Source organism: Betta splendens, chromosome 8 (assembly GCF_900634795.4).
Source record: "Betta splendens chromosome 8, fBetSpl5.4, whole genome shotgun sequence".
In the NCBI taxonomy this organism is placed as follows: Eukaryota; Metazoa; Chordata; class Actinopteri; order Anabantiformes; family Osphronemidae; genus Betta; species Betta splendens.
The window spans coordinates 1,103,507-1,129,968 of record NC_040888.2 but is presented as its reverse complement, the minus strand read 5'-3'; the positions used below and the strand labels follow the sequence as shown (position 1 = coordinate 1,129,968).

Genomic DNA, 26,462 nt, shown 5'->3' with positions numbered 1-26,462 from the left:
GAAGCAGCACATGGACTGTTTAAAAGCTACAGGTACAAGGTTGGAGGCATGATTTGTGGTGAGAGTTGCTCAGAAAGCCGGATGCTCAGCTTTTTCAGTCAAGCTGACGCAAACAAAGGAAGATTGTCTATCAGTGAAAGATGCGAGGTTGAGATGTGGCGGAGATGAACCTGGGTTCAAACTGTCTGATGACAGATAATTGAGCGAGTGGAGCTCCAATAGAAGCATTGCAGCTTCACTTTCATTGGTGCCATTGTTCATTTATTACAGAAAAACACAGGACCAAAGATCAGTTGTTGGAGCAGCACCTGATATTTTACAGCTCGTGCTACTAAAATCCCAAACAATGACTTGTGCTGCCAAAGGGAACAAACACGCTTCCTGTGTATCCGCTGGGCATCTGCTGCTGGTTAAGACACCAGAGCAGCAGGTAACCTGAGGGAATTTGACGGCCACGTTTTAAACACACTCAATTTGTAACACATTTGATTTCATTTGTTGCAGGTTGCAGTCAGATGATAATTTAAGGAACATGAGCTCTCACTTGCAAATAGTTTCTCTTCTTAATCACATAAAGCTGAGTTGATGCAAATGCGGTGCAGACGCAGACTAACGCCACCTGCTGGCTCGGAGCGCTGTGGGAGTAAAGCTGCACCAGGAGCAGGCTCAGAACCACGTTCTACCGTTCTACTGTGGACACGTGTTTGTTCTGTTTGAAGTGAAGATGTCCAGACACTGTAAGAACATTTGGCTGATTCACACAAATCTGGAGGATCGCTTCAGTTAGCTGATTTAGGGCTCAGCGATGGTTAAACACAGTGACTATGGATCCCGTATGATCAACATGTGTTTTTGTTTTACTGTGTAGAATGGGTGGCCCCATTCCTTTTGTTAGTTCTGAGGTCAGGAATGTGGAGGTGTTCCCAGGTGTTTTTTTCAGGAAATGAAAGCTCTTCTTGCTTCCTCCTGAATGTCAGCACATACTGAGAACTCACACTAAGAAATGCATTATCCTTTCATTTGTTTCAAACCGCCGTCTGTGTCTGGAGTGTCTCTGCGCGTTACGTACAGTAGGTTAAACTGAAGACGCTGATTTTGTTTGTGTGTGTGTGTGTGTGTGTGTGTGTGTGTGTGTGTGTGTGTGTGTGTGTGTGTGTGTGTGTGTGTGTGTGTGTGTGTGTGTGTGTGTGTGTGTGTGTGTGTGTGTGTGTGTGTGTGCGCGCTGTTTGCATCCATGCTGTACCTGCTGCTGACACCCACTACAGGGCAGAGTGGTGATGATTCATCCATCTCCTCACACCGTACATAGTTTGGTAATTGTGGGTTCGAACTGAAGCTTTGAGTCACAGGAAATATGTACATTGTGTAGTTTTGTCTGCACTCTGTGTAGCAGCACATGCAGCAGGTTCCCTTAATGTCCGGCTAAACAGCTGTTCAACATCATCCAGCTGTTGCAGCCTCTGTGACTGTCTGTAGCATTAGTCCCTCATGATAAAGAGGTCAGCAGTTCCTTCCTCAGCAGCACCTTCACAGCTACAGACAGAAAAGCTCATCCTGTCCTCAGGATTCTTTGAAGATCACCAAGCTTTGGTTACTGCAGTAATGTCAGCTTTTTGCCATCACACAGCACAAAGGGGTTCACGTGACTTTCAGTACGTCCTGCTCTACCTTAGCATACGTTAGCCACCACAGCTACAGTACCTACAGTAGTGGGAGTACGTTTTCTGTCGTGTAACGAAGGAGGAAACCTGCTGACTCTGTGTCCTCTTTGTTTCCTCTGAACAGATCGTGAGGACCAATCGATCCTTTGCACGTAAGTCAACTCTGTTAAGTCATCATCAATTGTCTCTGTGTAAAATCACATTCACGCATATCGCTGACTGGTAAAATTGTGAGTTTCTCCACAGTCCAGTAGGTTAAAAAGGGGATCTGCTCATCTGATTAGCACAGTGAAGGGAGCTAACGCTGCTGTTACAGCCATGGCTTGGTCCTCTACCCTGTTATCTCCTGTTCCTGAAGGCGTTTCTCTTGATAAAGCAGTTTAATAGTCTAGGAAACCGAACTCCCATGATTGTAGAGCTTCACCTTAGTGGGATTACGGTCTATCAAATAAAAGGAAGGTGTCACTATTTTTACGATGTGAGCGACGATGGGGATCGTTGCTCCTGAACGAAGCCTTTCCCATTTCCCTTCATCTTTTCCTCATCCTAAGTCACTTGGCCAGCTCCTATCATCCCGCTGTGTTTTATTTAGGGACCGGTTTCAAATAGCTTTTTGCGGATGCAGTGTTGTGCAGCGGCTCGGCCCAACACTGAGGGAGTTATGAGTGTGGTTTGGTGCCCTGCCTTCATCCTCTGGAGCAGAGTGCAATTAAGTGCCCCACTCTTTCAGCACGGCTCGGGTTGAAGCTGCCAGTGAAGAGCTGTTGCATAATGTGTCCTAAAGAAAAGCCCTGTTGGTGGTAGTTGAGCTGGTTTATTCTGCTTGCAAGGATGCAGCATGTGGACATTTTGTCTTGTATGTCTTCTTTTCATTTTCGTCAGCAGCAGCTTCGTCCTTTGTCATGGCGATCATGTTCGAAATCCACCACGGATGTGTGCTTCCATCCACACCCGGCGCCAGATGACATCATGATGCATTGCAGAAAATGCTGAACCACATTGAATTTGTTGGATCTGGTCAAACTTCATGGATTTAGTGGAGCCTCTATGTTGCAGGAGTCTCTCACTGAGGAGCTGAGGGATTTGTTGATCCTCTGATGTTGTGACGATGAACAACGGGGCATTTATGAATTAGTTTCCTCTTATTTTTGGGAATATAAGGCTTGCATTGCAATCTTCTTGGGCTGTGCATCCGACGTGAGAATAGATCCTGAAGCGAAGACTCACCCATTAAATTCTGATGGGCCAGATGAAGCTGCAGTCATCTGTGTGCACAGAGCTAATAGCCAGCTGCACTAAAGCCACTGGAATGTAGCTAGATGTAGTGTTTGTGGCCTGGTTTCAGTGCTGGCTGGTTTTGGGCCTGATTGTGGGAGCTGTGGATGGCCCTGCCTGAGCACAGCTCTCATTACACACTGCCCAAAACCAGCCTGGAAACACTGGCCACTGGCCCAGCAAACCACACGGTTCTCCAGTAAAATCCACTGATTGAGGACGGTTGGACTCGGAAAACAACAACCTTTCCACCACTGTTTGGTGTTTTTGGGGTTGATTCAATCATTCCTGACCATCATAATAATGAGTAAGAGGTATTTTGGTTTGTCTGTACTTTGATAACCTGAGAGTATTCATCAGAATGAACCGCTTGTAGCAGTAACTGCAAACAAAAGCCTTTCTCTTTCTTGACCGTGTGTGAGTTCACACTGTGTATGTGCTTCATCTTTTCAGAGGTGAATCAGGCGCTGGCAAGACTGAGAACACCAAGAAGGTCATCCAGTACCTGGCCCACGTTGCCTCCTCCCACAAAGGACGCAAAGACCACAACATTCCTGTGAGCCGCTCCTCCAGCAGTCATGTTGTCAGATCTGCGCAGCTTGTGAGGCTGTAGCCGTTCACTAGCTGTGAACCGTCTGCAGCCTCAGCTTTTAACACGTGCATTTGTTTATTCGTAACAAACAGCCCGAATCTCCCAAAGCGTTCAAGCTACAGGCAAGTGTACCTCCTGCTTTTCCTAGAGTGTGTGGTGGTGCTGGTGTCTGGACGCATGTGCATGCCCTTCTCTAACTCTGGCTCAGTGTCTGTACATGGTGACGAAGCCCAGTCAATGCACCGTTAAACAGCGATCCCACGATGATACGAAGCTTTGCTTTGCGTTTAATAGAGCAGCTGGACATTTAAACCTCTTATTAGAAACACGTCATATACAAATAAACAGCTCATACCTGCATTTCTGGAATGAACTAACTCCGTCTGGCCTCTCTGTGTTGGTTCGTTAGTCCTCGCTTTACATTTTAAAGGAGGTTATAAAAAGCAGGCCACAGCTGCTCCAGGCTCCAGGCTGCAGACTGTTCACCCTGGCTCCTCAGATTTTAATCTGTGTTTTTCCCAGAATATAAAAAACACTTTTTGATAAGGTTTTATGTTTTTGCTCCAACTAAACTTGATATTTTTTGTCTTCTTACTAATCTTGCTTAATGTCTGGGAGCTTTTTTGTCTTTATCCCCTAAAAAAACACCTGATGTTTCTGAGCGTTTTCCATCTGGTGGCTGTGAAAACAGAGCAGCTCTATCACACAATCTGCATGAATGCTGCATGTCAGTAGCTGTGAGCCCTGCTCCCCTGCCAGAGCAACCATCCACACTGACCTTACTGCTGCTCTGCTCCTGCATTGTATTACAGCAGCCTGAGGTACAGGCCAGAGGAATCAAGGGAGGACTGGATGGGGTGAATGTGGAAGGGAAGGAAACCCCTACGGTTCATGTCTGTCAGTGAGCGCTACAGATGGGAACAGCTCTTCATTCATGTTTGCTCCACTTTTAGTGTTGTTCTACGTGAAACATTTCCGGAAGATGTGGAGGTCAATCGTCAGCGACAGCACATGTGTGTTCCTGCATCCACACATGCGTCTGAGACACAGTGATCTTCTTAAATACATCTTGTTCCTGTCCAGAGGTTGACCTCCAGCATAGCTCAGTGAGTCAGAAAACCCTGGACCTGCTGTGCTTCTCCTCTCCAGTAGTGGAGTTATTGCCATCATATGAGGCCAAGACACACTGCAGAGTCCATCCCAAAAGAAAAGCTGTTTTCAAGATGTTCTTTTCCCACTCGTGGAAAGTGGACTTTTCTTTAAATGGCTTAAAAGATTTGATTTGATTGTGTACGTGTCTCCCCACATCTTTACATGATGTTCCCTGGGTTTCCCTCCCGTAGCTTTGGCCTTCACTCAGGGTTAGGGTTAACTAACCCATTGTGCTGTACTAACTGTGGTTGTGGGATTAGGCTGTAGTGCATTAGTCACCAGGTTGGAAGCTGAGAGTGGGTCAGCTGTCTGTTCTAGACAAATGCGGGAGACTGTAAGCACCGTTCAGTCCAGACGGTCTTGGTGGTGCTGCAGTCTGGGGGTACAGGGCAGAAGAAGCCCCTCACTCATCATCTCAGACTCATTTGTTCTGGGGCATGTTGTGAAACACTCTCTCTGTATCGCTTCTTTCACAAGTTCTGTCAAACAGTTTGGTTTTCTTGGCCCCGTCGACGTGTCGACTCCTCTTAACAGAAATCATACTGTACTGGAGCAGAACCGTGATAAATTGCTGCTGGTCCGACGGCTCGGTTTGCAGATTGACTTGGCTTCATTCTCCTCCAGCTGCTGTTGCAGAGGTCTGCATTCGTCTTGCCAAGTTGTGTATGTTTTGGCAGAAACAAAAAAATGAGATACATAGAGAGCAACGAATGCAGATTCCGTGGTGCCAGGCATCATAAATGTCCGTCAGTACGTCCTTATTTCTTTGTCTGTTTCCACAGGGTGAGCTGGAGCGCCAGCTCCTGCAGGCCAACCCCATCCTGGAGTCGTTTGGCAATGCCAAGACGGTGAAAAACGACAACTCCTCTCGCTTTGTGAGTTCATGCTTCCTGCATGCTCTAAAGGATCCTTCTGCTGATTTGTTTAGCTCTTTTATGTATGTGCTGAGGGACAAATAAGTTGAGAAATGGAAACGAGAGAATTCCATATGATATCTGGTGTGTTCTACCTGTGAACCAAACCAATTAACCCTTGACTTAAACACCCAGAGGAAGAAGCAAACACAGTCAACATGTGATGAGTTCATAGCTCTTCATGTCTTGTTTCCTGCAGGGGAAGTTCATCAGGATTAACTTTGATGTCACAGGCTACATCGTTGGTGCCAATATTGAAACCTGTATCCTGACACAATCAAACAAGCTGAACGAGACGTGGGACGGCTCACTCACCAAGACTTAGACCTAACCTCAGGAACCATAACACCAGTCCATGCTGGACTTTCCAGTTAGGCAGTGAGCTGTGCTATTTTCACAGTTAGTGCCAGTCAACCATGATGTCCTTTTATTGAGTGTGCATTAATTGTTAAATTACACATGGATTTAACTCCACTGTCCTGGAGTTAAACCATGTCCACATGTTGTCCGTCCTTAACTGTCACCTCAGACCTTCTGGAGAAGTCGAGGGCGATCAGACAGGCCAAAGATGAACGGACCTTCCACATTTTCTACCGTCTGCTGGCAGGAGCTGGAGAACATCTTCGCAGTGAGTCTGAAGACCAATTAGCCAATGTTTCCTGTTCATAGTCATGTTTTTCAGACCAGAAACAGAATTCAGCTCTGAATCTTAAATCTTCACCTGTTTCTTGTCTTGCTGTTGCAGCCGACCTGCTCCTCGAAGGCTTCAACAACTACCGCTTCCTGTCTAACGGTAACATTCCCATCCCTGGGCAGCAGGACAAGGAGAACTTCCAGGAGACAATGGAGGCCATGCACATCATGAGCTTCTCTCATGACGAGATAATCTGTGAGTCACACTCAGCTTCTCCTCAGATACAGGTGTAAGAAAAAGTGTGTGGTTATTTGGTCATAACTTTGACAAACACCATACAAACAACTTATGTTATTTTTGCAGTTGTGTCATAATTATTTTGAGAAGGCTCCAAACAGGTTTGTAATTTTTCACCTAGAAGTAAATCATGTGTCTCGTTGTTCCTTCCAGGTATGTTGAAGATAGTCTCTGCAGTGTTGCAGTTTGGCAACATTGTCTTTAAGAAAGAGAGAAACACGGATCAGGCCTCGATGCCCGAAAACACAGGTAAACATCAGCATCACGCACACAGCTGCTTTCTGCTGTCGTCTGGACTGACGGCTGCTGAAAGGCTGCTCAGTCCCACAGAGGCGTGTCCTCTCACTGTCATGACTGCATGTTACACAGCATCAAAAACACAGAACATTAGCATCTCAGATGCAGTCAGTTTTATGATATCTTCAGTCTGGAACACACAAATCATAGAAAATCCATATTTGGCTTTGTCTGCATCACTAAGTTCAACACTTCCTGCTTCCAGCTGCACAGAAACTCTGCCACCTTCTTGGAATGAACGTGATGGAATTTACGAGAGCGATCCTCACCCCGAGGATCAAAGTGGGACGAGACTACGTTCAGAAGGCACAGACCAAAGAGCAGGTAGAGATCCAGCCGCTGTTTACGCCTGCAGAGCAGCAGCACAGCGCCGACGTCCTGCTCTGCTTCTTTGCTTCCTCCTCAGGCCGACTTTGCTGTTGAAGCTCTGGCCAAGGCCACGTATGAGCGCCTGTTCCGCTGGTTGGTCCACCGCATCAACAAGGCCCTGGACAGGACCAAGCGGCAGGGGGCGTCATTCATCGGCATCCTGGACATCGCCGGCTTTGAGATCTTTGAGGTGTGAACAGTGACAAACTCCCAGTCAGAAAGATCTACAGCACAGGACGTTCTGAGCAGCTTTGTGCTCTTATTTCAGCTGAACTCCTTCGAGCAGCTGTGCATCAACTACACCAACGAGAAGCTGCAGCAGCTCTTCAACCACACCATGTTCATCCTGGAGCAGGAGGAGTACCAGAGGGAGGGCATCGAGTGGAGCTTCATCGACTTCGGCCTGGACCTGCAGCCCTGCATCGACCTCATAGAGCGGCCGGTGTGTGTGTGTGTGTGTGTGTGTGTGTGTGTCTGTGTGTCTGTGTGTGTCTGTGTCTGTGTCTGTGTGTCTGTGTCTGTGGGTGCCTGTGTGTTTGACTGCGTCTTGTACTGAATGGACTGTGTCTCTTCGTTCTCTCAGACCAACGCTCCAGGTATTCTGGCTCTGCTGGACGAGGAGTGCTGGTTTCCCAAGGCCACGGATAAGACCTTTGTAGACAAGGTGCTGCAGGAGCAGGGAACACACACCAAGTTTCAGAAACCACGTCAGCTCAAGGACAAAGCTGACTTCTGCATCATTCACTACGCGGGGAGGGTACGTGTTACAGGCCCATCAAGTGTCTTACACTGACCCGTTACTGTAGCCGTCTGCTGATATGAAAAGACTCCACGTGCATGTTTAAAAAGCATTAATGGTGCTCCTTTTATAGCCTCACATCTTATTCTGTAAAGTGTAGTTAACCAGCTCAGTGCCTGAAAACAGTAAGCAGTTTGTTGTTCTGATCCAACAGGCAACGCACATCTGGTTCACGCTGGTCAGACTGAGTTTTTGGTGCCTGTTGGTTACATAACGGAGGCTTTCAACTTCCACCTTAGTGTCTGTGAAGAGAAAACGATATTTCACCACATTCCAGAGACGAGAAGACGATTTTTAGTTGTAGCAGGAAAACCTATTTCACCCCGGAGCTGTTGTTTCATTAGGCTCAACTCAGGCTCAGAAAACACAGCACAGAGTAGAAGTCATGTCTAAACTTTAGTCCTGCCATGACAAACAGGTGAAAACCTTTGAATCAGCCCGATGAGCAGCGTCCAGCTTTGGATCCTGGAGCCAGCAAAAAATATGAACTTTGTCAAATAAACCCTTCAGGAGGAAAGTGAGACCAAATAGTGAGTCTGCTGTTACAGGGTTTTGATGAAACCCGTATGTAGATGTTAGAGACCTGAGATGAGGAATGAGCAGAACATGATTACTTAGGTTCTGCTGGGGTCCGGTGCAATATGTCATTATGCATCACTATGCTGCAGAGAACCGACCTGACTGGTGTCAGTTTCATGTTTGGACAGATAAAGCAAAACACAGACTCTAAATGACCTAATGTGTGTTTGCCCCGTTCCCTTAGTATCAACCAAAGGTTTCTCTGCTTGCTCCAGTAAAGGAACCCTGACGGGCCGTGTATTTGGCTGCTCAGGACCTGTGATTTGAAGGCGCGTGCTCCGGGTCGGTGGATGCAGGACGTCCCGTCACCGCTCTGCTTGTATTTGTGTGCTCAGGTGGACTATAAAGCTGATGAATGGCTGATGAAGAACATGGATCCGCTCAATGACAACGTGGCCACGCTGCTGCACCAGTCCACCGACAAGTTTGTGGCTGAGCTTTGGAAAGACGGTGAGTCCAGCTTCAGTTTCTCTGGGAGCATATTTTACCGCTGACTCTATTTGAAGGAGAACTTCTTCCTGATCCCTTAATGATCCCTGTCTGAGTGTTATTGAGAACTGAGACGCTCTCAGCTGAATGACATGTGACAGCATCTTAGTGTTTCAGATGCAAAGATGGTCTTCTAATAAACACTTAATGAGAAATCTATTTATTTTGAATTACAAGCCAATCAAATGAGGAGGAAGCAGCTGTGACACTGGCTTCCATAACGTGCATGTCCTGCAGTGATGAACCTCATCTTTAACAGCTAGTCAGTGTGTTGCTGTGAGTACTTGTTGGTGTGTGTGCGTTTCCTCCTTTCTCACCCTCCTGTCCTCTTTCTCTGCCTGTCTCTCTGCTGCTGTAGACATTCAGACGTTTCAGAGAGCCTCTTTCTATGACAATGTGTCTGGGCTCCATGAAGCTCCAGGTGACTGTTAGTACTTTGTGTACCACTGATTTCACCTCCTCATCCTCTGCACTGGAGAGGGTTCATGGCTGCACCGTGCACTCTGGCTTTGCATGGCTGCTCCACTATCACCTTTAAGATCGTAGTTTCATCAGTGCTCTGGGTTTTTACTGCCACTGTAATTGTTCCAACAAGAGAAACATCAAAATTATGAAGACAATCAAGTTAAAGTCCTGCAGTCAGATAATATGCACATAAAATATTAGAACATTTAAATTAGAACTACCTAAAACTGTCCAGAGCGTAGAAACAAGCTCATGTTTCAAAGCAGCGAACGTGTAACGTCTGTCTTCATGCTTCAGCACAAGGAAAGAAAAGAGCAAACCCTGCTGAGCCTCGCACATCAGCGCTTACTGGTTCCCGTTCATGTGGATCAGTCGGTTCTGTTCTAGCTTTTCTACATGTAAAACTGTTCTACATCACTCACTGCTTGTGTCCCATTCCCAGTCGACCGGATCGTGGGTCTGGACCAGGTTGCAGGTATGAATGAAACAGCGTTCGGTGCTGCCTACAAGACCAAGAAGGGCATGTTCCGCACCGTGGGGCAGCTCTACAAGGAGCAGCTTTCTAAGCTCATGGCCACGCTGAGAAACACCAACCCCAACTTCGTCCGCTGCATCATCCCCAACCATGAGAAACGGGTGAGACACGCTCACCTGCTCCAAGAAATACAAGCACACCAGTGGCAGTACCAGGCAGGTCACCTCTCATCTTCCCCCAGGCAGGAAAACTGGACCCCCACCTGGTTCTGGACCAGCTGAGGTGTAACGGTGTTCTGGAGGGGATCCGTATCTGCAGACAGGGCTTCCCCAACCGCATCGTCTTCCAGGAGTTCAGACAGAGGTAAAGTTTTCCTGCTCGTGTTCCAGCTTCGCAACAATGAGACCAATGGACCCATGCGTCGTTTTCATGTGTCAGCTGATATCAGTTTTCTGAAACTGCAGACAGGTCGGCTGAAAGCAAGCAATATTACATCATGAAAGGTTTTGGATAAATTGCTGTCTAATTTAATTCCCAGTGTATAATGTGTCCAGGTATGAGATCCTCACTCCTAACGCCATTCCTAAAGGCTTCATGGATGGAAAGCAGGCCTGCGAGAGGATGGTAAAGGACAGAGACTGTTGCTGCTCACTTTAAATTTATTATGAGGTTCACACCTCAAAATGGAAAATCATTGAACGCTTTTCATTTTATTCACATCTGTACCATTGACTTTTGCCCTCCGATAGATTCAAGCCCTGGAACTGGACGGGAACCTGTTCCGCATTGGCCAGAGTAAAATCTTCTTCAGAGCCGGAGTCCTGGCCCACCTGGAGGAGGAGAGGGACCTGAAGATCACCGACATCATCATTTACTTCCAAGCTGTCTGTCGAGGATACCTGGCTCGCAAGTAAGCGTTGGCTGCAGCACTGCTGCCTGATCATCTGATCTGATTTTACTGCTACAGTAAGTGATTCAGCTCCTGGTTTTTATCTCCTCTCTTTGTGATGCATCAGGGCCTTTGCAAAGAAGCAGCAGCAGCTCAGTGCTTTGAAGGTTCTCCAGAGGAACTGTGCTGCCTACTTGAAGCTGCGTCACTGGCAGTGGTGGAGACTCTTCACCAAGGTGTGTAAATGTTTGAACGTTTGATTCTAAATAAATGCTCACAGGGATCGTCTTTTAAAACAGCTGTTCATGTGCACTTGCAGGTAAAGCCTTTGCTGCAAGTGACCAGGCAGGAAGAGGAGATGCAGGCTAAAGATGAGGAGCTGGTCAAGGTGAAGGAGAAACAGACCAAGGTGGAGGGAGAGCTGGTGGAGATGGAGAGGAAACACCAGCAGGTCAGTTAAGATTGCAGTAAAGCTCTGTGGCATAGCTATCACATGGATCAAAGGCTTTCACACTCGTATGTGCAGTTAATGGAGGAGAAGAACATCCTAGCAGAGCAGCTGCAGGCAGAGACAGAACTGTTTGCAGAGGCCGAGGAGATGAGGGCTCGTCTGGCTTCTAAAAAGCAAGAGCTGGAAGAAATCCTTCATGACTTGGAGTCCAGGCTGGAGGAAGAAGAGGAGAGGACTCAGAGTCTACAGAACGAGAAAAAGAAGATGCAGTCCCATGTCCAGGTTTGTCTGAGGTGTGACGTCGCATGCAGCAGCTTTTAAAAATGCCCCGACTGACCAAACATGTTGACGTAGGACCTGGAGGAGCAGTTGGATGAGGAGGAGGCTGCCAGGCAGAAGCTGCAGCTGGAGAAGGTGACAGCTGAGGCCAAAATGAAGAAGTATGAAGAGGACATTCTGCTCCTAGAGGACCAGAACTCCAAGTTTCACAAGGTGGGCTCACATTCTCTACTAAGGTTTCCGTTGCTGTGCTGAGATGGAAGCCTGTTTTATTAACCTGCTAAAACGTCTGTGTTGTCTGTAGGAAAAGAAGTTGCTGGAGGACCGAATTAATGAGATGACCTCGATGCTTACTGAGGAGGAAGAGAAGGCCAAGAACCTGGGAAAGGTTAAGAACAAGCAGGAGATGATGATGGTCGATTTGGAGGGTGAGGACGTGTCCTAAAGAGCAAAATGCAGGAAGTTAATTTTCATCAAGATAATTTATTAAACTGTTATGTCTGTTTTGTAATTCAGAGAGACTAAAGAAGGAGGAAAAGACCCGTCAGGAGCTTGAGAAGGCGAAAAGGAAGCTGGATGGGGAAACATCAGACTTCCAGGATCAGATCGCTGAGCTGCAGGCACAGATAGAGGAGCTTAAAGTGCAGCTCATGAAGAAAGAAGAAGAGCAGCAGATGATGCAGGCGAGGTAGGAGCCGACACACTCTGTCACTTTGTGAGAGCTGTGGGTCAATCTGCGGTCACCTGTTTCAATGGCACATTTTATTAGACTGGCAACACGATGTACAACTGTCATTGAAATGTGATGCATAGAATAAAAGAATAAATGTAGACTTGAGCAGCGTCGTTGACCTGGTGGAGCCGTTTTAGAAATTAAAGAAAACCTGCAGAGTCAGAAATGATGCTCTGGAGATACGTTTGTGACTTCAGTAGTTTGTCAGTAGTAAAGTTTATTATCCAGTTACTCGGTGGTGTCTTAGTCAGTCACATCCTTCAATCTTCTCGTATTTGACAGAGGAGAGGAAGAGATTGGCCAGAAGAATAATGCTCTGAAGCAGCTGAGGGAGCTGCAGGCCCAGCTTTCAGAACTGCAGGAGGACCTTGAGTCTGAGAAACAGGCCCGAAACAAGGCAGAGAAACTGAAGCGGGATTTGAGTGAAGAGCTCGAGGCCCTAAAGACCGAACTGGAGGACACCCTGGATACAACTGCTGCACAGCAGGAGCTGAGGTAATCTGCTTGTTACGTTCACCCGGACACAGCGTGGCAGGTCATATTACATCATCAGAGGACTTGATTTGTGTGTTCTTGGTAGGACCAAGCGTGAGCAAGAGGTGGCAGAGTTAAAGAAAGCTATTGAAGAGGAAACTAAGAACCATGAGGCTCAGATCCAGGAGATGCGGCAGAGGCACGGAACAGCTTTAGAAGAGCTGTCTGAACAGCTGGAGCAGGCCAAGCGGGTAACAGTCCTGAATCTGACCCTCAGACAGATCGATAAGCAGCATGTACGAAGTAGATCTGACAACACTGACGCCAGCGTCGATTATGTGTAGTTCAAGGCCAACCTGGAAAAGACCAAGCAGAGCCAGGAGACTGCAAACAAGGAGCTGGCCAGCGAGGTCAAGAGTCTGCAGCACGCAAAGTCTGAGTCGGAACACAAGAGGAAGAAACTGGAGGCACAGCTGCAGGAGTTCATGGCCAGAGTCACAGAGGGAGAGAGAGCCAAGGGGGAGCTGGGCGAGCGCACACACAAGCTACAGGTGAGTCCTACAGCTGCAGGTAGGAAAGAAACATGGGTTCAGACCTTTTATTGACACTTCTATTTACACAGACCGAGCTGGACAACGTGTCTGCCCTGCTGGAAGACGCAGAAAGGAAGGGCATCAAAATGGCCAAAGACTTCTCTGGACTAGAGAGTCAGCTACAAGACACACAGGTGACGCTCAGCTTCAGCCATCTGCCAAATACCTGCAGCCACGTCTCCATAAACTAACTAGACACATGCTCGCTGTTACTCAGGAGCTGCTCCAGGAGGAGACTCGGCAGAAACTGAACCTCAGCAGCCGCATACGTCAGCTCGAAGAGGAGAAGAACACTCTGCAGGAGCAGCAGGAGGAGGATGAGGAGGCACGCAAGAACCTGGAGAAACAGCTGTTAAACGTGCAGGCTCAGGTGGGACACGTGGATTCGTGTAGTAAAACATATTAGAACCAGAGTCATTCATGAACATGTACTGTGCTTTGTCGAAAGCTCTCAGAGAGTAAGAAGAAGCTGGAGGATGACGTTGGCGCAATCGAGGGCTTGGAGGAGACGAAAAAGAAGCTGGTCAAGGACCTGGAACTGGCCAATCAGCATTTAGAAGAGAAGAGCATCGCCTTCGAAAAGATGGAGAAGACAAAGACTCGTCTGCAGCAGGAGCTGGATGATCTGACTGTGGACCTGGATCACCAAAGACAGATTGTTTCCAACCTGGAGAAGAAGCAGAAGAAGTTTGATCAGGTGAGAAAGACTTTTATTGGGACAACAATAAAAGACATTTACAAACACTATGAAGAAATACATTTAAATCCAACTCCCTCCTCTGTAGATGCTGGCGGAAGAAAAGAGCATCTCAGCTCGTTATGCTGAAGAGCGCGACCGCGCTGAAGCCGAGGCCAGAGAGAAGGAGACCAAAGCTCTGTCCATGACCAGAGCGCTGGATGAGGCGCTCGAGGCCAAAGAGGAGCTGGAGAGGATCAACAAGCAGCTTCGGTCTGAAATGGAAGATCTGATGAGCTCTAAGGACGACGTGGGCAAGAATGTGAGCGTCGACATCAACAGCAGAGCTACAGTAAGTTTTACCATGACATTACTGCAGCAGTCTAGCCTCGGGTTCTCTCATCAGGTCCATGAGCTGGAGAAGTCCAAGCGCACTTTGGAGCAGCAGCTAGAGGAGATGAAGACGCAGCTGGAGGAGCTGGAGGATGAGCTGCAGGGCACGGAAGATGCTAAACTCCGCCTGGAGGTCAACATGCAGGCCATGAAGGCCCAGTACGAACGAGACCTGCAGGGTCGGGACGACCAGAACGACGAGAAGAAGAGAGCCCTGGTCAAGCAGGTGCGGGAGATGGAGGCGGAGCTGGAGGATGAGAGGAAGCAGAGAGCTCTGGCTGTAGCCACCAAGAAGAAACTGGAGATGGATCTGAAGGACATAGAGAGTCACATAGAAGGGGCCAACAAGGCTCGAGACGAGGCCATCAAGCAGCTGCGCAGGTTACAGGTACAGACCTACGATTGACACCCGTCCATTACTACAATAAGTAGAGTCTTCAGTAACACGTCGTCCCCTTCAGGCCCAAGTCAAGGACTACCAGAGGGAGCTGGAAGACGCCCGGGCCTCCAGAGATGACATCTTCGCCTTGTCCAAGGAAAACGAGAAGAAACTCAAGAGTCTAGAAGCTGAGATTGTGCAGCTACACGAGGTACAGGACCTCTTAGAAAGCTAGATTCCATCCATGCAAAGGTCCTAACCTTTGACCTTTCTCTGCAGGATCTGGCAGCGTCTGAAAGGGGCCGACGTCACGCAGAACAGGAACGGGATGAGCTGCAGGATGAAATCTCTAACAGCACCTCTGGAAAGTAAGTTTCTGACCCCAGCTGACACACATCACCTCAGCGAGGCCTGACCTGGCTTCTGAACAGAGGAAACGAAAGGCTACGACCATAGTGGTTGAAACGTCAAATATACTGACAGAGTAACAGGATGCAGCAGCAAGTAGAAAAGCTACATACATTGTACATACACGCACTAGAAGAGCTAGCTCTATATAAGTGCTTCCCGTTGCCAGGTCTGCTCTGATGGACGAGAAGCGCAGGCTGGAGGCTCGTATCGCACAGCTGGAGGAGGAGCTGGAGGAGGAGCAGGGCAACATGGAGCTGCTCAATGACCGCTTCAGAAAGACGGCCATGCAGGTTCCATACGGTTTATTAGTATGTGCTAAAACATAGTGGAGTGAGGTGAAAAACGTACACCACGTATAGACATTGGGTTATAAAGGGTTCTCCGTTTGTCTTCTCTACTCACGCCATCTCCCTCCACCAGGTGGACACCATGACCACAGAGCTGAGTGCAGAGCGCAGCACCGCCCAGAAGAGCGAAAACGCTCGGCAGCAGCTGGAGCGACAGAACAAGGAGCTGCGAGCTAAACTGGGCGAGCTGGAGGGTTCTGTGAAGAACAGATTCAAGGCCTCCATCACTGCGCTGGAGGCCAAGATAGCACAGCTGGAGGAGCAGCTGGAGCAGGAGGCAAAGTGAGAGACGCCCACGTGGCTGCAGCAGTTACGCGTTTCAAGCACGGTCACGGCTTAAAGGTGACGCTTCTCTCTTTGTTGAAGGGAGCGCGCAGCAGCCAACAAGATGGTGCGGAGGACAGAGAAGAAGCTGAAGGAGATCTGCATGCAGGTGGAGGACGAGCGTCGCCATGCCGACCAGTTTAAAGAGCAGGTTTCCTGATCTCCTTATTTAGCACCTTGACACGCTTCGTCCTTCTGCAGCCACAATCACCACATTTTGCTGTGTGCAGCTGGAAAAGGCCAACTCCCGCATGAAGCAGCTGAAGCGTCAGCTGGACGAGGCGGAGGAGGAGGCCACGCGGGCCAACGCCTCACGCAGGAAGCTGCAGAGGGAGCTGGATGACGCCACCGAGGCCAGCGAGGGCCTGAGCCGCGAGGTTCACACGCTCAAGAACCGCCTCAGGTACCGTGTGGCTGCACGCGTGTCATGTGACGCCTGCTTTTTAACCACGTCCCGTCCTCCCGCAGGCACGGAGGCCCCATCAGCTTCTCCTCCAGGCGCTCAGGCCGACGCCAGCTGCAGGTGGAGGGCACCTCCCTGGACCTCCTGTCTGATGATGAGCTGGAAAACAAGATCACAGACAACAACGCCAACGAGACGCCGGCTCCACAGACGGAGTAGACGCAGCCTTAGATCCTCCTCAGCACCAGCAGTCGGACCCCAGCGCTCGCCTTACGCTCCCTCATGAGTAAAATGAGCAGACAACCATTGACGTTTATCATTAGTCATACCATCATATCAATAGGTTAGTTATGTTAGTTGAAGTGTAAGAATAATCTAGAATGTGACTGCTGGCTGCCTTGTTGCCTCAGTGGTTTTCACCTGTGACAGTAGGTTAGTGTCGACTTGTACTGATTCGGTGAAAGCTAAAAAAGCCTTCACGGCCTTTTGTTTTCTTGCTTCTTTGCTCCTGTGCCTTTTTTTGCTCATTCAAACCATCTGCTGTTCTCACATAGAACCATGCACAAAGTCACGAAGGTATTTTGGTAATAGTCAGAAATCGGCCTTTGAAATGAGATGCTGGTGGAAATGACCTGTTTGTACGTCTTCCTGCAGCTGTTCTGGACGTGTGGTCTTTGTAGATGGGTGCTATGACTTTTCCTATTGATAACTTTTATACTTTGTGTTATTAAGGTTTAAAACGACCCAACAGACATCAACTGTATTTATATATCTGCGATTGTATCCAGTACAAACCCCACTCATGCTCAGTATTGCACATAGTTAAACTGTACCTACTGTTGACATGTTCATGCGTTATTACCTAGGACTTCTACAAGGAATTAAAGTCTATGGAGCCGAACTGACTCTGGGTGTGATCTCTTTGCCAATACATACTATGACCATTTCTTCAACACATATTTTTAAATACATACTCTATTATGACCATTTGGCCATGACACATATTATAGTATGACATTTTTCATACGCACTATATTTAGACCATTTTTCATCACATCCTATGACATATTTCAATACATACTATTTTATGACCCTTTTTTCACCACATATAATGACAGATTTTTCAACACACATTATACTATGTTCTCTTTGCCACATACTATACTATGACCCTTTTTCAACCCATACTAAGACATATTTTTCACTACATACCATATTAAGAGAATCTTTTCAACAAATACTGTACTGACCCTTTTTTCAACAAATTCTGTACTATGGCCTTTTTTTCAATACGTACTATGACATATTATTCAACACATTCTATACTATGACCCCATATTATACAATGACATATTTCAACACATACTACATTATGACTCTTTTTTTCGACACATACTATGACCCTTTTTTCAATGCATACTATACTATGATATATTTCAATACATACTATATTATGACCCCTTTTCAACACATTTTAATACATACTATATTAAGACACATACTATGTAATATTTTGCACTACATACTATTTTAAAGAGATTTTTTTCAACACATACTATACTGTGACCCTTTTTTCAACACATACTATACTATGACATATTTCAATATATACTACATTATGACTCCTTTTTTCAGGACATACTATACTATGACCCTTTTTTAACACATACTATACAATGCCCCTTTTTTCACCACATACTGTATTATGACCTTTTTTTCAACACATCTTTTGATACATACTATATTAAGAATTTTTTTTCAACACATACAGTCATATTTTTTACTACATACTATTTTAAAGAGAATTTTTTTAACACATGCTATACTCTGACCCTTTTTCAACCCATACTATGACATTTTCTTCACTAAATACTAAATTGAGAGAATTTTTTCAACACATACTATACTATGACCCTTTTTAACACTTACTATACTATGACCCTTTTTCAACCCATACTATGACATTTTCTTCACTAAATACTATAGTGAGAAAAAATTTTTTCAACACATACTATACTGTGACCCTTTTTTCAATACATACTTTACTATGACCCTTTTTTAACACTTACTATATTGTGACCCTTTTTTCATTACATACTATGACCCTTTTTCAACCCATACTATGACATTTTCTTCACTAAATACAATAGTGAGAGAATTTTTTCAACACATACTATACTATGACCTTTTTTAACACATACTATACTATGCCCATTTTTTTCACCACATGCTGTACTATGACCCCTATTTCAACACATACTTTACTATGACATATTTCTCACCACATACATATTTCTCACCACATATTGTACCCTTTTTTCAACACATTTTTTAATACATACTATATTAAGACACATACTATGTCATATTTTTCCCTACATTCTATTTTAAAGAGAATTTTTTCAACACATTCTATAATTTGACCCTTTTTTCAATACATACTACATTATGACTCTTTTTTTGAGGACATACTATACTATGACCCTTTTTCAACCCATACTATGACATTTTCTTCACTAAATACTATAGTGAGAGAATTTTTTCAACACATACTATACTATGACCCTTTTTTAACACATACTTTACTATGACATATTTTTCAACACATACTGTACTATTACCATTTTTTCAACACTATTATGACACATTTCACACCACATACTGTACTATGACCCTTTTTTCAACACATACGATACTATGACCCTTTTGTCAACACATATTTAATACATACTATATTAAGACATTTTTTCAACACATACTATGTCATGTTTTTCACTACATACTATTTTAAAGAGAATTTTTTCAACACATACTATACTATGACTCTTTTTTCAATACATTCTATACTATGCCATAGTATACAGTACAATCTATACTATGACCCCTTTTTTCAATGCATACTATACAATGACATATTTCAATACATACTACATTATGACTCTTTTTTTCAGGACATACTATACTATGACCCATTTTTAATACATACTATACAATGCCCCTTTTTTCACCACATACTATACTATGACCCCTTTTTCAACACATATGTATAATATGTGTGACATATTTCTCACCACATACTGTACTATAACCCTTTTTCAACACACACTCTACTATGACATATTTCTCACCACATACTGTACTATGACCCATTTTTCAACACATACTATACTATGACCCCTTTTTCAACACATTTTTATTACATACTATATTAAGACACATACTATGTCATATTTTTCACTACATACTTTTTTAAAGAGATTTCTTCAACACATACTATACTGTGACCCTTTTTTCAATACATACTATACTATGCCCATTTTTTTCAACACATTCTACACTATGACCCCTTTTTTCAATGCATACTTTACAATGATATATTTATTTTACTACATTATGACTCTTTTTTTCAGGACATACTATACTATGACCAATTTTTAACACATACTATACTATGCCTCTTTTTTCACCACATACTGTACTATGACCCCTTTTTCAAAACATACTATGACACTTTTTCAACACATTTTTTAATACATACTATATTAAGATTTTTTTTCAACACATACTATACTAAAACCCTTTTTTCAATACATACTATATTAAGATTTTTTTTCAACACATACTATACTAAAACCCTTTTTTCAATACATACTATATTAAGAGAATTTTTTCAATACATACTATGCCATATTATTCAACACATACTATACTATGACCCCTTTTTTCAACACATACTAAGACATATTTTTCACTACATACTATATTAAGTGATTTTTTTCAACACATATTGTACTGACCCTTTTTTCAACAAATTCTGTACTATGACCCCTTTTTCAACACATTATACTATGACATGTTCTTCTATGACATACTTTTTCAACACATACTATACTATGACCCTTTTTTCAACACATACTATGACCCAAATTTTAACAAATTATGACTCCTTATTCAATGCATACTATACTATGACATATTTCAATACATAATATATTATCACTCTTTTTTCAATGCGTACTATACTATGACATATTTAATATATACTATATAATGACTCTTTTTTTCCAACACATACTACATTATGACTCTTTTTTTGGCACATACTATGCTTTTTTTTTAAACACATACTATACAATTACCCTTTTCTCAATACATACTATATTATGACTTTTTTTTCCAGCACATACTATACTATGACCCTTTTTTCAACACATAAAATGACATTTTTCTACACATACTATACTATGACTATGACCCCTTTTTCAACACATACTATATTATGACACATTTTTCTACACATACTTCAGTATACTATGGCCCTTTTTTCAATGCATACTATACTATGACATAGTTCAATACATACTATATTATGACCCTTTTTTCAACACATACTATACTATGACCCTTTTTCAACACACACTCTACTATGACATATTTCTCACCACATACTGTACTATGACCCTTTTTTCACCACATATTATACTAATGACATATCTTTCAACACATACTTTATTGTTGTATGAATTCTTTGTTTATGCTGGACTTGTTTTTCCTCCAAATACAAAAAAACTGGAATTTTGTTTTCAACACACTATACTATGAGCCTTTTTTTCAACACATACTAAACTATGACATGTTTTCCAAAACATACTGAGATGGCGGACCCACATGCACAGCACAGGAGGCAGGCAGGTAAAATGTAAGTGAGTAAATTGAGTTTAATACAAACTTGTGGTCAGGATACTGGAGAGGTTCGTTACACAAAGGCAGTATGGCGATGGCACAAGAGGAGCAGGCAAAAGCGGAGTCACAGAGGCACGCAGGTTGGCACCAAAGTATTCAGGTAAGGCTACGGCACAAACAGGGATGATCCAAATGACTTTGATAACAAGGTAAGATAGAACTAGGTATTGCTGGAATGAGTTACAGGACACAACGATCTCGCAGAGGAGTGAGGCGAGTACTGACGGAAAAATTCTGATTACAGATTGATGACAGCTGGAGGATAATGTGACCAGAAGTAAAGTGAGAACTAAACATAGTGTGACAGAAACAAGATATACTACAAAATAAAACAGGAAATGACCACACAGAACCACATGACCCTTTTTTTGACACATACTATACTATGACATATTTTTCGACAAAGTATACTATGACCCATTTTTCATCACATAGAGACATATTGTTAACACATACTATACTATATATATATAGTATATATACTACATACTATATATTTTCAACACAGTATACTTTGACCCATTTTTCATCACATACAGACATATTGTTAACACATACAGTGTAGTATATATATACTATATATACTATACTGTTTTTTCACTAGACACAGTTTTTACCACATGCTATGACCCTTTTTTTCAAACACATATTTTAATACGTTATGAACCATGCTTATGTACATACATACTATGACCACATATACTATGAAAAAAAGGGATATGACAGTAAAGCAGCAAAACGTCTGTCCACAGCTGGAAGTTGTGATTCAGGGAGCAGGTTAGAGGTCTTCTTCTTCATCTGGGAGTGCTGTTTGTGATGCAACTTGAAGTTCTTCCTCATACTTAGTAAGGCCTGGGTCCATTAGGACCTCTGGGGGAGCAAGAGCAGGCATTGTGACAAATTTCAGGTTGGGATCACTGATCAACTTTCTTGCTAACCACAGGAAAGGCTTCTCAAAGTTGTAGTTACTCTTGGCGGAAATGTCATAGTATGTATATATAGGTCTATATATACACAGTGTACATACATAGAGTCAATAGAAACAGTGCAACTTCACATAAGAAGTATACACAACTGTGCTTTCCTGCAGGAGGCCATACAAATCTTTGGAAATGGGCCGAGTTTGTTCATTACAGTGGATAAGCTTTGTAGCTGCAGGAGTCTATACTATCAATAAGGTTTTAAACTTGGCAGCCTCTTTCTCTGCCTCCAGTGACACCTGCAGCAAAAATCACAGTAACACACATTGATCATACTACACTTTTGGGAAATAAGCCACATTTAGAATTCAGAGAAAACTAGAGACTTCAGGAAACAATACAACAAAAATATCATAAATGATCACAATGCAGCAGCTAAGAGGAATCTTAACATCTTAAATTTTAATGAGCTCAGTAATGTTACACATTACAGTTAAAATAAAGAGTTTACACCAAAACCTATACTTCTATCAGTGTTATCTTGACTAAACCTGAAGTAAACACACAAAAAGTCAGTTGGGACAAAATGCATTGGCTCAATACTGCCATCTACTGGTAGGAAGCGTCTACTGGGATCCCAATAGTTAGAAATAGTTAAACATTTGGCAAACATTTTCAGATTATTGCTTCTCTCATCTCATCTCCCACCTACTTAGTTTCCTCTAATCTTTTCTTCAGCCTATGTTTATTGATGCTCTTGACTTTTACATTTATGCAAACATAAATATCAGAATGAGCCTGAAATTATTCATACCTCTGGGAAATTCTTGTTACCACGACAGGAAATAAAACAAGTTTTCAACAAGATTCATCACTGTGGAAAAAAATATTACTCAAGTTTTATTTAGAAGACCCGTTCAACCTGAAAGGGTTGGAACTTTTCATCAAGATGAATGGACAAAAATACCAGTGGAGACATGCAAAAAGCAGCTTAATAAGAAGCGTTTCTATTGATTATTGATTATTGATGAGTAATAAATAATGTAGAAAATGTCACTTCCTGTTCAAACGGAAATAAATGATGAATAATATTTTTTGTCCAATTTTTTCCTCTTGTACATAATTATTATCTATTGTGAGAAACTTGTGTTTCTGGTAAAAAAAAAAAAAAAACTTGCTGGTTGAAACTGAAGTCAGAATTTGCCAGGGGTCTGAATAATTTGGGGCTCAACTGTATGTTTGTATGTTTAACTATACTTTTTACTTCTACCTTACTAACATCAAGTAAACATGTATCATTATACATGTTTTGTTTTGCTTATTTTTTATATTCTTCAGTATTCACACAAATATTACATAAGTCTCTATGATGTGTGTTCTCAGATGCAAGTGTTTTAATTTTTCTGAGGATAGAAGCTAAGATGTTCTCAAAGAGCTGCCACCATATCAGGACCAATAATAAAATAATATCTAAAAGACAGATAATCTGTGTGGTGGCTTTCTGCAAAGCTGGCAGAGAAATCAGATGATGTCATTGGGAGATAATGTGTCTATAATGCGCCTGGTTGTGGAAACAACTTCTATAATCCTTCATCACATGACTCATAGTAATAATCACTTCATAATGAAGGTGAGTGAGGTGGAGCAGGACAAAGGGCAGCGAAGGAGAACGTCTCAGTTCACGCAGGCTCCCAAGAACAACTGGCAAACAGGTAAGTGTCACAGAGAAGTGTGCAGCTGTTGTTTTTATTAATTAACTTGTAGATGTGTTTTTTTAAATTGCTTCATGATTGAATAACAGAACATAAATATGTCCACTGTGCAGCTGTGCACATTCAATACACAATTGCCATAAATAAGAAAATAATTTGTTATTTACGGTCAGTGAATAGTACAGACAAAAACCCAAACAGACAACGTTTGACACACTTAATTATTGGGTTCAGCAAATTGTTCAGAACAGTTGTGACTTTCATTCATGCACTGACAACAAATATTCAAATGCAAATGAGCCGGTGAATCACAGCTGAGAGAGAGATGCCATAAAAGCAGCCACGGATCGCTGTGTCTCCTCAGGGCCCAGCAAAGGCGACCCTGCTCAGCGGAGACCACACCGAACGCGTTATCTCGGGTGAAAAGTGTGAAACCGTACGATGTCCGTTGTGGGTGCGCAGCCTTTCATCAAACCAATGCAGCCATCGCCATCTGTTTCGCCTGGTATCCAGAGGAGACACACGCTTCCCGCAAGCGAAGTCCGTCCGCTCAACACGCAAGATGCCATCAGCGTCTTTGAGATCGAGCGTGAAGGTGAGAAACCGACTTTAAACTATTAAACATGCAGCGTGGGCAGATCTTTGAAGATTCATGTGTTACGTTGAGAAGAGCATGGCAGTAAAGCATTATTGCGCACGGACACTGTCTCACTCTCTCACTCTCTCTCTCTCTCTCTCTCTCTCTCTCTCTCTCTCTCTCTCTCTCGCTCGCTCGCCCAGCATTCATCTCAGTGTCGGGTGAGTGTCCCCTGCACCTGGACGAGGTGCGCCACTTCCTCACGCTGTGTCCAGAGCTGTCCATGGGCTGGTTTGAGGAGGGCCGGCTGGTGGCTTTCATCATTGGTTCTCTCTGGGACCAGGACAGGCTCACTACAGTAAGATATCAGCTTTTCCAGTCCAGTTCTGAAACGCGCGAGAGATGAACAATAATAATACATCATATCCACTGTGTCCCAGGAAGCACTGACTCTGCATAAGCCCCGTGGCTCCACGGTCCACATCCACATCCTGGCAGTCCACCGCACCTTCAGGCAGCAGGGCAAAGGTCCCATCCTGATGTGGCGCTACCTGCAGTACCTGCGCTGCCTGCCCAACGTGCGCCGAGCGGTGCTCATGTGTGAAGACTTCCTCGTTCCCTTCTACCGCAAGTCGGGTTTCAAGGTTCTGGGGCGTTGCGCCATCACCGTGGCCAACCTCACCTTCACAGAGATGTGGTACCCCATCAGCGGCCACGCCTACATGAGGCGCAACAGCGAAGCCATCCGCTTCCCTCAGCAGCCTCTCACTCTGCCAGTGACAAAGACTAACGAACATGTTGACGTATGACTTCTTTTCCCTAAGCTGTTGAAGCCCATTGTCTTTACAGCACGTGTCCCAGTTGTAGATTTACTCTAGTCTGGTGGTGTTTTGCTGTGTGATATAAAAGTCCTGGTTAGTGCTGTGGTTAACTCACCTCTAGGAGCATGAGGGCAGTAGAGATGTCACTTCTGTAGGTGGAGTTGATGTTGTGCTGTGTATTAACCTCCTGCTTAGCTTCCCACATTATGGACAGATGTCGGCGAGTGCTTTCAGCGGCTCCGTCTGCTGGGAGACGAGTAAACGGTCAGATTCAGAGATGAATCAAGGATCAGAACCAGTGGCAGTAAACTCACCTGGAAACAGAGCAGCTGTTTGTGTCTGTGCAGTAAAATGATTTCAATAAAAAAGTTTTGATACTGTTTTTTAAGATGAAAATCAATCACTGATTCTGTCCAGTTCCACAATTCATATTTTGCTGAATATTTGCTTATCGCTGTTATTTGGAACAGCATCTTCGTTTGAAGACGCAGTAAAACAGCTTCATGCACGAAGCCTTTAATCCATGACACAGTCACCAACTCGTGGTTAATCCACCAATGTGCCAGGCTGAGCAGCTCCTTCAAGGAGAAACCTGGCACTGAGTCACCTCCAAAATGACCCAGACCTCAGATCAGAACCTGACAGTGAACAGAACCTGGTGCTTCAGGTCTCCTCCCCGAGGACGGACTCGGCATCAACAAATAGCTCATAATAATAAAAAATAAATAAATAAAATAATAATAATAATAATAATAGCTTACACTTGACAGACTCAAATGTTATTTTTATTATTGAAAAATTATATTTGAAGTGTTAAACAGAACTGAAACTGAGGCAGGAAGAGACAACAGTCGTCTGCAAAAACAGTGACTTTGTTTCTCAGCTAAAAACAAAACAAATCTGTGACACGTCGACTGTTGTTTAAAAGCTGCAGTAACTGTGGTAGAATAGCTGTTCGTCACGTAGCTCAACAGCACTAACGGCAGATATTGATGGGATTTATTATCATACATGGTTTCCTCGCAGACATATTATTATATTCACATACACAAGGTTACAGCAGGACTCGCTGTGAACCTCTGCTGCCAGTGTTTTAAACTGGTAGGAGCGTGATTGCAGAGCCGGGTCCTCTGGGTCAGATAAAGGTCAGAACCATTTGCGCTGCCTCTACAATTATGGCAACAATAACAATTATCATCACACAGGCAGCGACGTGTCGCTTCATTAACTAGGACACGGGTGCACTGTCCAATTCAACATGAGCGGAGTTAAAAGGGGCACGTTGGCGTAGTTCTGCTGGGTCCAGATTCTGTTGGGAGCAGTCAGATTTGAAGTTTAA

General features: G+C 44.0%; 2 protein-coding genes across 7 annotated transcripts in view; both read left to right on the top strand.

Moving 5' to 3' along the window:
* LOC114860124 (myosin-10) overlaps positions 1–17,251 on the top strand; it is a 31,672-nt gene extending 14,421 nt beyond the window's left edge. For 2 of the 6 annotated variants that reach the window (XM_029158454.3, XM_055510756.1), the window contains exons 4-42: positions 1,786–1,813; positions 3,390–3,492; positions 3,621–3,650; positions 5,463–5,555; positions 5,794–5,857; positions 6,124–6,222; positions 6,340–6,483; positions 6,679–6,774; positions 7,028–7,146; positions 7,229–7,381; positions 7,460–7,633; positions 7,775–7,948; positions 8,905–9,019; positions 9,417–9,479; positions 9,966–10,159; positions 10,240–10,361; positions 10,553–10,622; positions 10,748–10,908; positions 11,015–11,123; positions 11,207–11,338; positions 11,414–11,620; positions 11,693–11,830; positions 11,922–12,045; positions 12,134–12,305; positions 12,633–12,845; positions 12,931–13,075; positions 13,169–13,375; positions 13,447–13,551; positions 13,635–13,787; positions 13,866–14,114; positions 14,203–14,415; positions 14,500–14,874; positions 14,948–15,076; positions 15,145–15,233; positions 15,443–15,566; positions 15,697–15,905; positions 15,990–16,098; positions 16,178–16,350; positions 16,416–17,251. In XM_029158454.3, the coding sequence (XP_029014287.1) occupies positions 1,786–1,813; positions 3,390–3,492; positions 3,621–3,650; positions 5,463–5,555; positions 5,794–5,857; positions 6,124–6,222; positions 6,340–6,483; positions 6,679–6,774; positions 7,028–7,146; positions 7,229–7,381; positions 7,460–7,633; positions 7,775–7,948; positions 8,905–9,019; positions 9,417–9,479; positions 9,966–10,159; positions 10,240–10,361; positions 10,553–10,622; positions 10,748–10,908; positions 11,015–11,123; positions 11,207–11,338; positions 11,414–11,620; positions 11,693–11,830; positions 11,922–12,045; positions 12,134–12,305; positions 12,633–12,845; positions 12,931–13,075; positions 13,169–13,375; positions 13,447–13,551; positions 13,635–13,787; positions 13,866–14,114; positions 14,203–14,415; positions 14,500–14,874; positions 14,948–15,076; positions 15,145–15,233; positions 15,443–15,566; positions 15,697–15,905; positions 15,990–16,098; positions 16,178–16,350; positions 16,416–16,569 (5,531 nt within the window). In that variant the 3' untranslated portion in view covers positions 16,570–17,251. Of the gene's footprint in view, positions 1–1,785; positions 1,814–3,389; positions 3,493–3,620; positions 3,651–5,462; positions 5,556–5,793; positions 5,858–5,936; positions 5,973–6,123; positions 6,223–6,339; positions 6,484–6,678; positions 6,775–7,027; positions 7,147–7,228; positions 7,382–7,459; positions 7,634–7,774; positions 7,949–8,904; positions 9,020–9,416; positions 9,480–9,965; positions 10,160–10,239; positions 10,362–10,552; positions 10,623–10,747; positions 10,909–11,014; positions 11,124–11,206; positions 11,339–11,413; positions 11,621–11,692; positions 11,831–11,921; positions 12,046–12,133; positions 12,306–12,632; positions 12,846–12,930; positions 13,076–13,168; positions 13,376–13,446; positions 13,552–13,634; positions 13,788–13,865; positions 14,115–14,202; positions 14,416–14,499; positions 14,875–14,947; positions 15,077–15,144; positions 15,234–15,442; positions 15,567–15,696; positions 15,906–15,989; positions 16,099–16,177; positions 16,351–16,415 lie in introns of those variants that run through there. The other 4 variants (XM_041071799.2, XM_041071800.2, XM_041071801.2 and 1 more) reach the window with 4 other exon arrangements.
* A 6,376-nt stretch (positions 17,252–23,627) lies between these two features.
* On the top strand, positions 23,628–25,503 carry LOC114860298 (serotonin N-acetyltransferase-like). The gene is made up of 4 exons (XM_029158790.3): positions 23,628–23,725; positions 24,090–24,320; positions 24,506–24,660; positions 24,743–25,503. Exons 2-4 carry the CDS (start codon positions 24,167–24,169, stop codon positions 25,109–25,111), a joined length of 678 nt encoding a protein of 225 aa, XP_029014623.1. The 5' UTR covers positions 23,628–23,725; positions 24,090–24,166; the 3' UTR covers positions 25,112–25,503.
* The last annotated feature ends 959 nt before the right edge of the window (positions 25,504–26,462 follow it).